Here is a 17,621-nt window from a genome sequence, read left to right on the forward strand (position 1 = left end):
CCAACTCACTACACTGTTGGCCCGCTTGACTACCATGGACTAGAGCCTTCAGTCATTCTGCCCCCTGTCTTTGGAACTCTCTCCCACAAGAAATTCGCAACATTGACTGTCTTTCAACCTTCAAATTCCATCTCAAAACGTAACTTTTCAAACTGCCATATTCAGTCTGATACATGCTTCATTGAGTTTTGTGCAGATGATGATTTTATACTTCTCTGTCGTATTAACTTTTTATTGTCTACCCTACTTTGTTTTGATTGTATGCTGTCTGATACAGTGCTGCTTGTTTTTTTTTACAGTGTTCTGTAAGGTGTCCTTGAGTGCTCTGAAAGGCGCCCACAAATAAAATGTATTATTATTATTATTTATTATTATTATTATTATTAATCTTGACATCTTGATGCATGCTCAATAATCCAGGTAAGAAAATCAAAGAAGATTGAATCAGTTCATCTGGATACACTAAGTGACATCTTCAGTCTAGTTTAGACTGAAGATGTCACTTAGTTGAGTGATGAAACGTATCTGTCGATAAACATTGTATCCAGATGAACCGATTGAACCTTCTTTGAACAGATTTGGACGATTCAAAAATATTCCAAAAATGTTAGCTGATGTAAAGTTATATCTTATTCACATCTTGTTGACAAAAAAAAAAACTTCCATGATATTGCTAGAACTGTCCGCCAGAGGTCAATTCTTGGTCCATTATTATTTTCCATTTACATGCTCCCCGTGGGTCACATCATTCGTCATCATAATATTAATTTTCACTGTTATGCGGACGACACCCAGCTTTATGTCCCGCTTACTGGTAATGACACACATGATCTTTCTCATGTTATGGCTTGTCTCTCCGATACTAAGTGCTGGATGTCACAAAACTTCCTCCAGCTCAATGAGTCCAAATCTGAGGTCCTTTTATTTGGCCCCCCTAACCTTACTGGTGACCTGGGAAAGCGTCCAGGGAACCTGTCCTCCAATGTTAAGCACTCTGCCTGCAATTTGGGTGTCTTTTTTTAACTCCAAGCTCCATTCTGACACACAAATCACCAAGGTAGTACAGTCTTTTTCTCCAAATTAGGAACATCACAAAAGTTAAAAATTTTCTATCGCAAACGGACCTTGAAAAAGTCATCCATGCATTCATCTCATCGCACCTGGATTATTGTAACTCCCTGTATTCAGGGCTCAGTCAAAAGTCCATCTCCCACCTCCAGCTCATCCAAAACTCAGCTTTCAGACTGTTAACAAATTCCAAGAGACATGAACACATCACTCCCATTCTTGCAATGCTATACTGGCTACCTGTTAGGTATAGGATTGATTTTAAACTTTTAAAGCCCTACATGGCCTTGCTCCTACATATATCTCTGATTTATTCACAACCCCATGAGCCCGGTCACTGCCTGCGCTCCTCAGGCAGGTCGTTTTTAACTGTTCCCTCAGCCAGCCTCGTAACTAAAGCCAACTGGGTGTTTTCTGTAAGAGCCCCACAGCTGTGGAACTCCCTACTTGAGGAAGTTAGGCTAACAAACTCACTGCCCTCTATTAAATCACTTCTTAAAACTTTTACAGGAAGGCTTTTTTTTAATAGTAAATCAGTTGTTGGCCAATTTTTTATTTATTTATTTTTTTATATTGTTTATACCTTATGCTTTTTATAATTTTACATCTTTAATTCTTTATATTTTTCTTTCATCAACTTATTTTGATCATAATCCTTGTTTTACCGGCTCTAATTCTCTTAGTTTTAATTATGCACTTGTGACTTTATCCTGACCATGTTTTACCATGCCCCGTGGGGCAGATCTGGCATTACGTCCTATATTTTTATTGTATTTTGTTGTTTTATCTTGACTATGTGCATTATTTTTATCCCGTTGTGTAAGGCACCTTGTAACACTGTCCAGAAAGGTGCGATATTATTATTATTATTGATTGATGGAGCACTACTGAGATGGTTGTCCTTCCAGCAGGTTCTCACATCTCTGCAGAGGACTTCCGAAGTGCCTGTTTGCATGACAGTTGGGTTCTTGGTCACCTACCTAACCAATGCCCTTCTTGCCCGGTTACTCAGTTTTGGCTGGACGGCCAGCTCTAGGAAGAATCCTGGTGGTTCCAAATTTCTTACATTTCACAATTATTGATACCACTGTGTTCCTGGTAACACTCGAAGCTTTAGATATGGTTTCATACCCTTGTCCTGATCTATGCCTCGCCACAATTTTATCAAGGAGGTCTACAGAGAGTTCCTTAGACTTCATGGCTTGGTTTTTGGCTGGACATGCAGTGTGAATTGTGTGTGCCTATCTAAACTATGTCCAATCAATTCAATTTGCCACAGGTGGATTCCAATCAAGTTCTAGACACATCAAGGATAAACCAAACACAATGCACCTGATCACAATTTGGAGTGCCATAGCAAAGGGTCTGAATACCGATGTATGTATGACATCAGTTTTTGATTTTTTAATAAATTTGCAAAAATTTCTAAAAAAAAAATTCCACTTTGTCATTATGGGTTATTGAATGTAGCTTGATGAGCAAAAATGGCAATTTTATCGATTTAAAGTTAAATCTATGACAAAATAAGGTGTACAAAAAGTGAAGGGGTTCACTATACTTTCTGAAGCCTCTGTATGCCATCTTATGGCAACACTTACAAAGAAACAGAGTGCTTCACATCATTGTATTACAGTATTCTGTAAATTAACTACAAAAAAAACAAAAAACTAACTACCAAAAGTGTAAAGCTATTCTATATTCAAAAATATAGTGGGTGCTGTCTGTATCTGTATCACTGCTCACCAATTCTACTCCCTTTAACTGATGGGACACCGCTCACTAAGTAACTGAAAGACTGTGAGAATGTTTCTCTCATACATGATGCACTTTGATGTGGTTTTATAATGCCAAGCTATAAGGAAGTTAACTGTCTCACCCCTGCCTGACTGAACTCAAATTGCATTTTAATGCCCATTGCACTGTGGTGATAGTGCATGGCAAACAGGAAAGAAAAAACAAAAACAAACTCATTAAATATAACACCATACGGATAAAATGAACTACGTTATCTTGCGGAGCACAACTATATGTTCCTCCAGATACAACTGACTGTCTATTGCATGTATGGACATAACAGTCTTTAAATCTTATTCCTTTCAACTGGACAGACTACACACACCTCCACAGTAGTGCCCAAATAGCACAGTTCAACTGCCAGCACACATTCAAGACACACCCTTAATACTCAATCTTAAACTATTCCAGCTCACAGTCACGACTCCGAGTATCTAAAGCCACACAACTCTCAGGTTGTTTCCAGTGCAGACATTTACTGGACGCTCTTCTCCAGAGCCACTTACAACGAATTGCAGAAGTGATTATGTCTTAACTACGACACAAAAATGACAAGCAGTTAATAACAAGAAAAACAATACAGAGGCCAGTATGCAACAGGAACCTAACACCCAAACTGATAAAGCCCCATTTCTGAAAACTGACCCTCTAAAATAAGAGTCATAACATCTCACCAAGTGTTAACGGTCCGAATATCTTTATTCCATTCATCTTGCTGTGTGCGATTCAAGTTAAACAGCAGATTTTCAGGCTGTGTCCTCATACTCTCTCGCAAACCTACTGACTGACTGGTGTTTTTTTTTCCTCCTGGGGCACAAATACCATTAAATTGGAATTCTAAATGAAAGCTATCCACAGCTCCAGTACATCAGCGCATCACATGAAAGCATGTGATGTCACGTGGCGCTGGCCTTGGTAAGCACAGACAAGCCAGCAATACCCTCTGGAAGACCTCAGCATTTGGCCATCGGTCACAAAAACTGGCCTCATGTTCACCACTACAGCGAGCGTTAAAGGCATTTCTACAAAATCCATAACGACCAGAGGCCCACAAGAGCCAAATGCGAGGACTGTTAGACCAGAGAGTAGATCATTTCCCAGCAAGCCATTTGTTTGTTTCTTAAGATAAATTCTTCCAAGTTATAAATAAACGTGAGACTGCACTCAGGTACTCCGGACTTACCTTAAAGAATCATTAACCTCCTTTGGAATTCATAATCACGTGCAACCAAAAAGATTTCCCAATTAGGGAATTTCATTCAGTATCTCACTTCAGATTTCAGTTCTCCTTTACAATCATGTTTCTTAATAGTCCTATTTCTGATCTATTTTCACAAATACATCAGAGATAATTATTTTCACAGTTATCAATAAAACTGTTTTGGTGGTACCCAGGTCTTTTGGCATCTTGTTTTCTATGAACTGGGGTAATAGTGACCTGAAACAAGCTTCTGAATATCTGATTATTACAGTGGGAAAAAAATCTTTGCACAGTTTTTCTCTTTTACTTGAGGTTCATGTTTGTACACATGAGAAGTCTATCTTTGTATACAGGGCCTAAAATAACTCCCCATACCCCGAGTCAAACTTCTGTACTTATTCTTGCTCTTACATAGTCACAACTTGTGGGTTCATTTTTTTGTTATGTTGCATAACCAACAGGAAAGACATGATGAGTCAGAACCAAGAGATTACTTGGGGAAGCAAAACATTAGAAGGTCACAACAGGTCATCACATCTAATTATCTTAATGTCGTCTTAGTTTCTTTTTTGGATTGTTCCCTCCTTTTTTTTCCCCCTCCCCAATCATACCCAGCCAATTACCCCACTCTTCTGAGCCATTCCGGTCACTGCTCCACCCCCTCTGCCGATCCGGGAAGGGTTGCGGACTACCACATGCCTCCTTCGATACACATGGAGTCACCAGCCACTTCTTTCACCTGACAGTGATGAGGGATTTTGGTTTTTTTTTTCCTGATTTTTCCCCTTTTTCTCCCAATTTAGTAGCGAATCGGTCCCTATTTTAGTTCAAACACCCACCCTCGTACTGCATGCGTTCGCCAACCGCATCTCTCCGGCCGGCAGTCTCGAAGGAGACGCCTCCCCAATTTCGTGACAAGGCGAATCCAGGCCGAATCACTGCTTTTCCGACACACACAGAGACGCATTCATGTGACGAACACAAGCCGACTCCGCCCCCCTCCCGAAGACAGCGTTGCCAATGATTGCTGCTTCATCGAGTCCGGCCATAGTCGGATCTGACGAGACCGGGGCGCGAACCCCGGTCCCCAGTGGGCAACTGCACCGACACAAAGCCGATGCTTAGACCGCTACACCACCGCGGACAGGACGGTGAGGAATTTCATCAGGGGGACGCGTGGGGGAATCACGCTATTCCCCCCAGTTCCCCCTCCCCCCTGACCAGGCGCCCCGCAGACCAGAGGAGGCACCAGTGCAGCGACCAGGACACATACCCACATCCGGCTTCCCACTCATAGACATGGGCAATGTGTCTGTAGGAACGCCCGACCGAGCCAGAGGTAACACTGGGATTCAAACTGGCGATCCCCATGTTGGTAGACAACGGAATAGACTGCTACGCTACCCAGATGCCCCATGAAACTTACTTCTTCATAAAATAGAATACAAACAATGCTATTCAAAACCTATTGATTAGGGCTTGTCAAATATGAACGTTGCTATGCTCAATATTCCCTTAAAATCACCATGCCACTATCCTTGCTGATACGTCTCTATCAAAATCAAGTGATAAGAGTCTTAGTTAAACAAAAGCGGTTAACACAACCACCCTGTGAGGGCTAAAAAATAAAAAGAATAAAAGTTTAAACTCTTTCTGTACAAGCACGGAAAATTCACATTTCCTCTCTGACCTGCATCATTACGGATGGGAGAGCTGGAAGCTACAAATTGGGGCAAAAAAAAAAAGTTCAAATCAAAATATTACACAGATATTTTTGCCAAAAGCAAAAATTGTTGGGAGGGGGTGATCTATCCCTTGGAATTAGAACGACTTACGACCTTAACAAGATCCTCAGCTTTACCCATTACTGACTGTTCACATCATTCCGGCTTTCGCATGCGATTGTAATACTTCGGGAGTCGAGTCGAGTCGAGTCAATTTTATTTCTACAGCCCCCGATTTAACCTTACCCCGCCCCACCCCAAAAAAAAAAAAAAAACCTAAATAAAAATGTGAAAAAACCGACATGACTTGATTATCGAGTAGAGCCGCGGTTCCGAGTTTACAAAAATTTGCGTTACACTGCTGTCGTTACACCGGCAGGAAATGCAATGAATCTACTGGAATCTCTGTTGGCATGTTGGCGTTAACACACCGCATGCGTCCAAGAGGGCCGCCCTCCGCTTTACGGGAGCACATCACACGCCTCACGGACAGGTTTTAACATAACGACAGAAGGGGGGGACCTACCAGAATCTGAGCGCGTCCTTGATGCCGTGGCTGTGGAAGTGCCGCACGCAGTGGAAGAGACACAGGAAGTTCTCCAGACACTGCAGGCTAACCTGAGGAGACAACACAACACACGAGAGAGTCGCTGAGACACAGACCTCACGCAAACACGCAACAGCCATCGTTTCATACGAATGATGCGTTATTAATTAGAGCATTTTTCAGGGCTCGGAAAGGAAGTAGCGGCGGCCAGAAACTTTAGCCCGTCACATTTTGCAGACCGTCAACTGGAAGGAGTTATGTCATAACTGTTATACACGCTCCAGTCTAATATTCTTAGTGGATTTACGACCACTAACTTTGTTATGTATTGTATTCCTACTAATCAGCTCAGATGTAGATCAGATGAAGGCATTTTTATCGGCTGTGTTCACATATTTTCCTGTGTCCTGTCAGTTTTCGGCCACTCATAAACGTCTCATACACAGACGCGAGAAAAGTAGTTCAATGTACCCACATTTAAGAGCCGTGGCAGATGTCTGAGAATGGAAAATGCAAATTAGATTAAAAATCATCATGTTTAACAAGCACAAATAGGGATATGGACTACACAGGCTGAAAACAGATGGCTAAAAATAGACCAAAAAAAAGATGGATATTGATGAGTTAGGCCTTTAGCATGACTGTCAATATTTCCTTTTTTTTGGGGGGGGGGGGTACGATGTACTTTTATTATCTCCAATGGGAAATTCTCAGTTTGCCTTCTGGTTGAGGTGTGAGGTCAGCCAGTGAGGCCAGCAACCGTAAGAGCAGGTAATGGTTTAGTAACGGTATCGGGAATCAGGAACAATTTATTGTCATTTCTTTCATGTCCCCCAGCCCACGGCAGCAAGACACAAAAGACAAAAACACACATCCAAAATTCCCAAAAGCAACACCACCGAAAACATACGGTCAGGGCAGCGGTCCCTGGGCCCACAGGATGCAGCAGACCAAGCTCTCCCAGCCGATCCAGCGCCAGCCCTCGCAGCCAGCAAACCAAGACAAAACAAACCTAGACACAGATGTGGACAAAGACACCGCATGGACGGCGCTGGGCAAGGCCGCTGCAAACACAAGTTTGCACCACAATCTTCCCACAGCAGTACTGGGTGAGGCCGCCGCAAACATTAATTCGCGCCGCCATCTTCCCACACCGGAAGCGGAAACTTCCGTATCTTGCAGTAATACAGTGTGACAAGGGTATTCAACAGCACAAGGGGTCAAACCAAGCCCCTTCCTGTTGCCGTACAACCTTACTAACAATGTCACCATCCGCAGGCTATCCAAATAAAGGCCATTCATAGAGCCGAACGGTAACCGGCAGTGATAAAAAATTAAAATCAAAATAAAAGTTGAAATTTCGATCCCACCATGTGGGAAATGTGCATAGTGGCAACCAATGCAATTTCAGGGAAAAGTCTGCTGTGGAAATTCTCCTCCTGGGAGCAGTACGGTGATCTTGGAATAAGTAACAGTTTTTATCGAAACGGCCTTGTCAAAGTAACTGATCTGTGCAAAGCACCGGCGGACGTTAAACTACACCGTCAGTATCAGCAGTGGAAACATTGGAATCAGAGAATCCCTACTAGACCATAGGGAGATGTAATGCACCTCACCACCGTGCAATCAGTACGCGACCACAGGAGAAGGAGGCTGTCAGTCAGAACGGCGAGTTGGCAAGGCCGGCGGTGAGACGAGCCAGCTGACCTCCTCTACTTGTGTCACCCAGAGGAGTGTGTTACTACGTCCCCAGCCAGAGTGCAATCCTCTGAGCTGGTCTCCGTCCCCTCGCACCCCTGACCCCCCCAGAAGGACAGGACCTATAGAAGAGCTAGCCTCGTGTCTCCGCTCATCCGTCACCATCGCCTGGCTTAATTCAAGCCTCGCTGCTCTGTGACAGATCCGGCTGTGCCGCGTGTCTGGGTCACAGAGCCGAAGATGAGACGGCAAACACGCTAAATCCCATCGCAGTCTGTCCTATAATGGCGCACTTTACTGACTGAAGGAAATTAATGAATAAATAAATCAACACACAGTGTGAATGATATCAGGTTGAAAAAAAAAACAAATAACATTTTGAATTTTGAAAATAGAGTGACATATAAGCGCTTGACATTTTTTAAATAATTAGGGTTGGGTATGATGAACTGGTGTCAACTACTACAACCAATCTTAAATTGGTCAATATGATAACTTCTGAGACGGTGGTGCTGCTGTCAACTGTCCAATCTATTTTTAATTGTTCACATTTAACTTTTCTGCCTTTTTCTTTACAATAAAGTGTAATGATGCTTCTGGCAGACCCCATATGATGATGTAGCAGCCAATTATATAGTATATTAATATAGAGTGATGTGTACACTATACCAGCTCTCTGACTTAAAGGGGTAGGAAACAGGCAGAAAATTCCTGTCTGCCCCCTCCTTAATTATGGAAGTTGCAAACAAGGAATGCACCAATATTGATACTGGTATCACATAGATACCAGGTCAAAATGGAGTTTCAGCATCAGGGATTTTAGCCGAGACTAAAATCAGATACCAAAAGCCATATGAGAAACATAGTATCATAAATAAAAGTTTGGTTTACTGCATGTTTGGAACATTGGAAGCCGGCACTTCTATAATGGTGGAAAAAATTGATTCTATTGCAATTATTTTACCCACTGACCCCAAATTAATGGTCTAAATCTGCAATGCTGAGCAAAAACATCGAGGGCATCGATGATCGAGGGCATCTGGGTGGCATGGCGGTCTATTCCATGTCCTACCAACACGGGGATCTCTGGTTCGAATCCCTGTGTAACCTCGGTCTTGGTCGGGCGTCCCTACAGGCACAATTGGCCGTGTCTGCGAGAGGGAAGCTGGATGTGGGGCAGGGTAATTGACCGGATACAATTGTGGAGAAAAGGTAATAATAAAAATAAATAAATAAAATAAAAAGAAAGACTTTAAAAAGACAAAGAAAAAAGGGGCAGCGTTTACATTTGGAGGTATTTACACCATACAATGATGTACAGAACACAGACCCCTTCATTACCGTCCTCTCCACTTCAGGTAGAGTTTGTATTTGCATTTTCCAAAAAGTCCGTGAAAGGGGTCCAAATATGAGCAAAGTCCTTCCGTTTCCCTTTAGCAATACACGTCAGTTTCTCCAGGCCAAGACAAGCTGACAGTTCTTTTATCCGTCTATTTACTGATGGAGGAGTTGCACTCTTCCGACATGATGCAATCACTTTTCTGGCCTGAAGAAGTCCAAAGTCAATTAATAGTGTTTGTTCCCTTGTTACTGCAAGATCTTCTGGGTAAATTCCGAGTATACAGAGTTTAGCACATTACAGGACATCCTTATTGACAATCTGTGAAAGACATTGGGACGATTTTCTTCCAAAACAATTGAATCTGTGATGATTCCCTAACAGTGTGATGGAGTTCCCTTGTCCTCTGAGCATCTCACACACCAATCTGGCCTGTTAGGGGACATCTTACTAGGGGGTTATGGAGGTTCTCATTAGCCTTGCAATGAGATATTGCAATGATGTAGGACTTGTATTCATGGTTAGTTTTTCCGCTTTCAAACAGGTCATTTACCAATCGTCTATATCAATATTCTCATGTAGATCTGTTCTCTAAGCGTCTAGTTTGTCTAACGAGGATCCCTCAGAATTTATCATCAACTAATTATTCATTCATTCATTCATCTTCAGCCGCTTCTCCGGGGCCGGGTCGCGGTGGCAGCAAGCTGAGTAGGGCACTCCAGACGTCCCTCTCCCCAGCAACGCCCTCCAGCTCCTTCTGAGGGATCCCAAGGCGTTCCCAGGCCAGATTGGACATGTAGCCCCTCCAGCGAGTTCTGGGCCCACCCCGGGGTCTCCTCTTAGTGGGCCGTGCCTGGTAAACCTTCAAAGGATGGCGCCCAGGAGGCATCCCAATCAGATGCCCGAACCACCTCAACTGGCTCCTTTCGACGTGAAGGACTAATTATAAAATTTTGATATATGGACTCTATTGTCTACGATTTCAAGTACTTTTTTTTTTCTCTCAATAATCGACAGTGGGGGTATGGGTGTTATGTTTTTGTACTCCGATAATATGAAGCTCCTTAGTTGTAAGTATTTGGAAAAAAAAAGTGGCGATTTCAGAAATCAACTTTTCTTTTGCTCGTTGTCTTAAGTTTGCTAAATTGCATTCAAATTTTCTGATTTTGCCCACAGGACTCGCACCACACTGAAATCTTCAGTATTTGGTCACCGGTCAGGCTGGGGTCATGGTAGACTCAGCAGCAGCAGCACAGCAAAGGAACATTTACAAATAAGAAGACAATATCACGTGGTTTCTTGGCTTTCATAAGCCCCCCCCTTTCCCCCCCCCAATTGTATCCCACCAATTACCCCACTCTTCTGAGCTGTCCCGGTCGCTGCTCCACCCCCTCTGCTGATCCGAGGAGGGCTGCAGACTACCACATGCCTCCCTCTGATACATGTGGAGTCGCCAGCCGCTTCTTTTCACCTGACAGTGAGGCGTTTCATCATGGGGTACACGTAGCGAATGGGGGGATCACGCTATTCCCCCCAGTCCCCCCCCCGAACAGGTGCCCCCAACTGACCAGAGGAGGCACTCGTGCAGTGACCAGGACATAGACCCACATCCGGCTTCCCACCCACAGACACGGACCATTGTGTCTGTAGGGATGCCTGACCAAGCCGGAGGCAATATGGGGATTCGAACCGGCAATCCCCGTGTTGGTAGGCAATGGAATAGACCGCTACGCCAGTGGTTCTCAACCTTTTTGGGGTCCTGGACCCCCTGCGTATTTTTGATCTACCCTGAGGACCCCTCCACCTGATCTTGGGGGAGGGGGGTTGCAATTTGATAGAAACAGTAGAAACTGCATTTTAAATGGCATTATAGCATTTATTCACTCTTTGGGGCAAAAATAAGAGCTTTCAGTTGTAACTTAGATATAGTTAACAAAACAGAATTCTTATGCAGTAACTTTCAGATATATGTAACAAAACAGAATATGTATTCAGTAACTTTCAGATATATGTAACAAAACAGAATATGTATTCAGTAACTTTCAGATATATGTAACAAAACAGAATTCTTATGCAGTAACTTTCAGATATATGTAACAAAACAGAATATGTATTCAGTAACTTTCAGATATATGTACCAACACAGAATATGTATTCAGTAACTTTCAGATATATGTAACAACAGAACTTTTATGCAGTAACTTTTAACAATGCAAACGGGAGCGAGATCTCTTATTAAAATACAATAAATTACACTTGTGAAACAGATGTAATTAGAGAAAAAAGTCCCGTTACCCTTTATAGTTTAGGTAGATAAAGGTCTCAGTCACATTTGAGTAAAATAATCCTATTTCTATAAATGTCATAGGATCTTTTTTTTAAAAGATATTTTATTTTCACGGACCCCTTGCAATTACACCACGGACCACTAGGGGTCCGCGGACCCCCGGTTGAGAAACACTGCGCTACGCTACCCAGACACCCTGGTAAACAATTCCAGCCATGATTAATGGTACCTAAAAAATAGCAAATCTTTGTACTGCTACTGCCAGGGCCACCCATAAGGGGGCAACAAGGAGGAAGCTTTCTGGGACCCAGCCACTGGGGGTGGGGTGGGGTGGGGGGGTGTTGGCCATGGAGGCCAGCAATAATTATGTTCATCCTATCCTAAATATAAGTGAAGAGAACGGCGATGTTTGCCCCTGAGTGTGAACTGGCTAAACCGATGGACTTTAAAGACATTACAAACTACTTTGCACCCAGTAAGACAAGGAAGATGGCTGTGTAGGAGGCAAAGATGAAGCTACAAGGTAAGAAATTGCCTTTTTTTTTACTAAGAAATGTAGAAATGTGTGGTGCAAGTGTAGCAGATCTTTGTTGAACTTGGTGTGTTTAAGTGTGTCAAAGAGTTCTATTATGGTGTTTGTGTGTATGTGTGTGTGTGTGTCTATGCAGGTCTCTCTCAGTTTACATGTATGTGTTTAGTAGGAGAGAGAGAGAGTACACACATGCATTGATATGAGTAAAGCAGATTCGGGGGGGGGGGGAATTCACTGGACCTTTTCAGGGGCCCGGCCATTTCTGTGGGCGGGCCTGGGTACCGCCACCAGCATAACTAAAGTAGGAAAATCAAAGACTAGTGGTTAAAGCAGAGCAAATCACAACTGTAACATTACTTAACTTGGACGCCATGCCTACTGCAGCAATGAATAAATGAATGAATCATTTTATTCATTCATACTTTATTTGTGCACGCTAATAGAGTTTATTCTACACATGTTTATGCTAATAGAGTTTATTCTACACTATGGCTGTTAGATTTGTATTCTACACCGTCATTACCACCAACAAGCTCTATAGAAAAGTTGCTGGCTCAGATGTGTTTTTGTTCATTACCGGCGCTCATTAAGGTGAGGGGGTAAAGCAAGTCGACCGGCGCCTTCAAAACCCTTGTTCAACGTGAGGCGAAGGTGTTCGGGGGAGAACCTTTACAGCTGAAACAGCATGTCAAACAGGCTATGTAACGTGATTTACCATGACTAACCGTGCATTAAATCAATTTTCTCTGTTGAATCTTCATGACCAGAAATTCAAACAGTCATTAAGTTCATACTTTTCTGCCCCCAGAACGTGTGGGAAACTTTCTTACACCCCCACCCCCACCCCCCCGGACAATGCCGTTTACTCACGGCGCTGTATCCGGCACCATTTGTCAGTTTCAAACTGAGCACTCGAACTTGAGCAGATTGACATCCTCTCCGATGCCCTGCCACTGCATGTTTTGCCCTGTTGTGTCAACTTCCTGTGTCATAACAACAGGGGAGTGTGACATTTTTTCACTTCAAACCTCTCCAAAGCCGTCACGTGAACAGTACAGATTTTATTTTTTCTCCTCAAACACCACCCACCCCCTCCAATTCTACATTTATCACCCACTGTTTGGTCACTTTGTGTCTGTCGCTGCAAAATACCATCTAATCACTGCATCTTGTCCTTTACCGAACATAAAAGATATGCGTTGAATAATGTTACTTATATTTGTCATATGTTTGACAAATGCAGGCGCTCTGCGGGACAACAGTAAAATTGAATTACCTATATTAATGACTAGCAGAAGTACACGGTGTTGCCCGGGGAAAAACAAAATGTTCTCACCAAAACAACCAACACGATCGGATCTTTACGATATAATCGATGATGAAATATAGGATAATTTATTATATGATACATGTCATAAACGAATATCGAATAAACTAATCTTATTAACGAAAATTAGCAAATGTCCTAACTTTCAACCTGTTCATCAAAGCTTCTTTGACAATGTGTGTATTAATCGCTGCAAATCTGCCGCCGCCGCCACAAAAGAAACTAAATTTTGCAAATAAATCAAATTTTTTTACTTGGTTTTTGAAATATTTTTCAAACTGTGCAATCCTTGGAAAGTGCTGATTCTGAAGATACCTTTCTTTTTGTTCTACAATGAGTATTTCTGGAGTTTTAAGCGAACATACAAACATACACTCTTGCTTTATATGTATATATATATATATATATATAGCTACATCCTTTGATAAATTTAATGGTGCAAGTATTTTCTTACACCAACTAAAAGTTGCCAGACATTTCGAAACGCTGGATCCAAATCCTTAAGGTGCAGAGATAACCTCACCAGAATCAGAGGGTAGGAGAGAGGGGCAGAGTGGGCGGGGCTTCAGACTGCTGAGGCACCCCCCCCCCAGCAAGGACAGTAGTGATTGGGGGGAGGGGAGGGAGGGGGGGTCACTGCACACCAGAGAGCTGGACAACGTCACACCAAAAAGACAGGAAAAGGGGCGTCCGGGTGGCGTGGCAGTCTACTCCGTTGCCTACCAACACGGGGATCGGCGGTTTGAATCCCCGCGTTACCTCCGGCTTGGTCCGGCGTCCCTACAGACACAATTGGTCGTGTCTGTGGATGTGTATCCTGGTCCCTGTACTAGCGCCTCGTCTGGTCGGTTAGGGCGCCTGTTCGGGGGGGAGGGGGAACTGGGGGGAATAGCGTGATCCTCCCACGCGCTACGTCCCCCTGGTGAAACTCCTCACTGTCAGGTGAAAAGAAGCAGCCGGCAACTCCGCATGTATTGGAGGAAGCATGTGGTAGTCTGCAGCCCTCCTCGGATCAGCAGGGGGGGGGGGGGCAGCAACCGGGACAGCTCAGAAGAGTGGGGTAATTGGCCGGATACAACTGGGGAGAAAAGGGGAGGGGTGGTGGTGGAGGGGAAGCCAGGAAAAAGAAAGAGAAAGGGGGACGACAGGGGCAAAACACAAAAGCTATAACAGCCTCTAAAATGGTACGGGAAACGAATGTGACATCAGGAAACAGAGACGATAAAGAGAGGAAGTGATCGTCAAGAGAACCAAATGTCTTCCAGATTCCCCCGAAAACTGAGTTCAGTTCAGCAAGCACCTAAGCGCACAGATCCGTGTTACTGCCTGTGTTCTGAAAGTGGTGTTTGCTCCCAAAACCACGAAAAAGCGGAAACAGGTTTCAGATGATGTCCATTTCCCATCACCAGAGCTGTTTTTTCATCCGAAGCTCTAATCCAATCGTGCCGTCTGCTCAGCACGAACCAGCCAGAAGCTGGCAGTGATTTGATAACGGCAGAATTGCCAGGTTTGATTTACGTCGCTCAGTGAGCCACTCGATGATTTACAATGGTCCAAGGCAGCAGTTTGCATGCAAACTAAACAACTTTCTTCGCTTATTAGTCAATATGATATGCACCGGCCACCTGGCCGCGGGCGAAATAAAGCCAATTTACTATCAACGTTCTCTCCAAATGCCAGTTTGCTTTCCCAGACTTATCAACTGCTATCAGTTTACAATCTGTTGACACCATCGATGGCAAACATGTGTACGTTGACATGGCCTACAGAAATAAAGTCGAGATGAACATGTTAATATTGCCGGATATTTGGATAACCTATGAACAGGTCTACGTGGTTTGGATAATATCCTGTGAGTGAACACTTCATATCCATTTGGATATACAACCAGTCAAAAGTCTGCACACACCTACTCACAGTAGGGGGTTTTCTTTTATTTTTTTTCCTTGCCCCTTTTTCTCCCCAATTGTACCCGTTCAATTACCCCCCTCTTCCCGAGCCGTCCCGGTCGCTGCGCTGCAGACTACCACATGTCCCCTCCGATACACGTGGAGTCGCCAGCCGCTTCATTTCACCTGACAGTGAGGAGTTTCGCCAGGGGGACGTAACGCGTGGGAGGATCACGCTACCCCCCCCCCCGAACAGGCACCCCGACCGAGCAGCAACCAGGACACATACCCACATCCAGCTACCCACCCACAGACACGGCCAATCGTGTCTGTAGGGACGCCCGACCAAGCCGGAGGCAACACAGGGATGCAAACCAGAGACCCCCGTGCTGGTAGGCAATGGAATAGACCGCCACGCCACCCGGACGCTGCCGAATCAATTTCTAACTCTGGCTTGGGCTCGCCTGTATGATGCACCATGTTCTTGATGTGAGAAACAATTATTAAAGATGTTCCCTTCCGTTTTCCCTGCGAGACCGTCTGCGAGACTGTTGCTGTGCGAGGTCAAGTTCAGGCCGGTGAAGAGATCTAACCTGCCAATATGATCTGCCATTCAGCTCAGATGAAGGGAAGGTCAAAAAAATAGCTACCAAATCAAACAAATAAATCACTATAATGTCATACTTTATTGCTGGCAAGCAAAGGGCTAAGCAAGCGATTCGCTCAAAAGCACTTAAGGTGGGCGGACAATTAACTCTGTACCCGCTAAGCACATCTCCAGGTTACCATGCTGGGGTTTGTCATCGTTTCTACCACATTTTGCCCCCCACCCCCAACACGAAATGTATCAATCAAAACAAAACAATGAATACTGAGAGGAAACATCCAGCAGCTTCTGATGGCTGGTGTGGTGGCTGTTATCTGATGCTGCCCACATCCACGCCTCCGCCATGCTGATCATGGGAGGTCTAGTCATGGGAGTCCTGTTGGCTTAGTCACCCGTTGTACAGCAGACATCCCTCTGGAGCTTTCATGGATCATTAGGCGCATTACAACTGGGCAGAGGCTGTGAAACGACGACGTGATCCTGTCCCGGTGAGACAGAGGACATGGGACAACGGTTATGTAATATTTTTTTCCAGCTAAGGTCCCTGCTGATCTAATTTCACATTCGGGTGATGAGCATCATGAGATGCCCCATAACGTTGCACATTTCCTCACAGTCCGACAGCACAGGGCCGTTTCCTGGGCAAATATAAAATGTCTTTCCTGACAAACACAGTAAAACACCATGGGGCCGCAACCAGGGGGAGGATACTTGTGTATTAAGTCTGTACCGGCTTACGCAGGGTCACATTTAACGGCGGGGAGATTTATTCACCCATAATGAAAACGAGTGACTTTCTACTCTTTTACTTTTTCTGTCGCTGAACTTACTTCCAAAATGACCCGGGGCCTATCACTGCAAGCAGACGTTTCTAAGGGTATGGTTTCTGTTTATAGCGGAGTTTTGGGAAAAGGGATGGTGGACAGAGCTGCTTTTCAGCAGAGGTATCCGACTCGTCCCAGAAGAGGAGGGGATGAATTATTCATTCACTGAGCCGATGAGTCGGAACAGACCTAAAAGCTAGCAAGAGCAGCAGTGGCGGACTAGAGCCGACACCGGCGGGACACCAGCGAGCCGGGGGGATTTCCACATACCCAACAAGGCGCTACCATCAGAACCTTGGCTGTGGAAAACACAATCTTAGTTGTGGGCAGCTCAGCAAAAAAAAAGAAAAAAAAGTATAGGAGTGCGAATGGCAAGCAAGTCGTGAACACGTCAGATATATTCAGTATACAGTTTCAGCACCGAGGAAAAAGCCGGCTTCACGTTTCTTTGGATTCTCAGAGTATCAGAATGCAGCAACAAGCCAGACTCAAAACGGTCAGAAACGACTTGCGAAAGACGAAACTTTGAGTGAACACTGGAATGAAGCAGAATAGGAACACAAAATAGGATCTGAAAATGACCCTTTAGGTTGTGTAAACCACTTGGTGGTTTAGCGCTCCCAAAAAGCATGGAGACGCACACTTTGAAATCTCCAAAACCTAATGTGACTCTTTGGCCTGCATGGAAAGAGAATCATGTGCAAAGGCTCCAAATCCCCCAAAATGCTCATGTGTGGCAAGTCCCAGCTCCTCCAAAGATAAGCACGAGTCTTGTAACGGGCAA

At 44.2% G+C, this 17,621-nt stretch overlaps 1 protein-coding gene across 3 annotated transcripts in view; it reads right to left on the reverse strand.

The window, feature by feature from the left end:
* Positions 1-17,621, reverse strand: part of lyst (lysosomal trafficking regulator) — a 106,747-nt gene that overhangs the window by 79,203 nt on the left and 9,923 nt on the right. For all 3 annotated transcript variants that reach the window (XM_056291395.1, XM_056291393.1, XM_056291394.1), the window contains one exon: positions 6,314-6,405. In XM_056291395.1, coding sequence (XP_056147370.1) covers positions 6,314-6,405 — 92 coding nt within the window. The remainder of the gene's footprint in view (positions 1-6,313; positions 6,406-17,621) is intronic.

This window comes from Lampris incognitus, chromosome 13, assembly GCF_029633865.1.
Source record: "Lampris incognitus isolate fLamInc1 chromosome 13, fLamInc1.hap2, whole genome shotgun sequence".
In the NCBI taxonomy this organism is placed as follows: domain Eukaryota; kingdom Metazoa; phylum Chordata; class Actinopteri; order Lampriformes; family Lampridae; genus Lampris; species Lampris incognitus.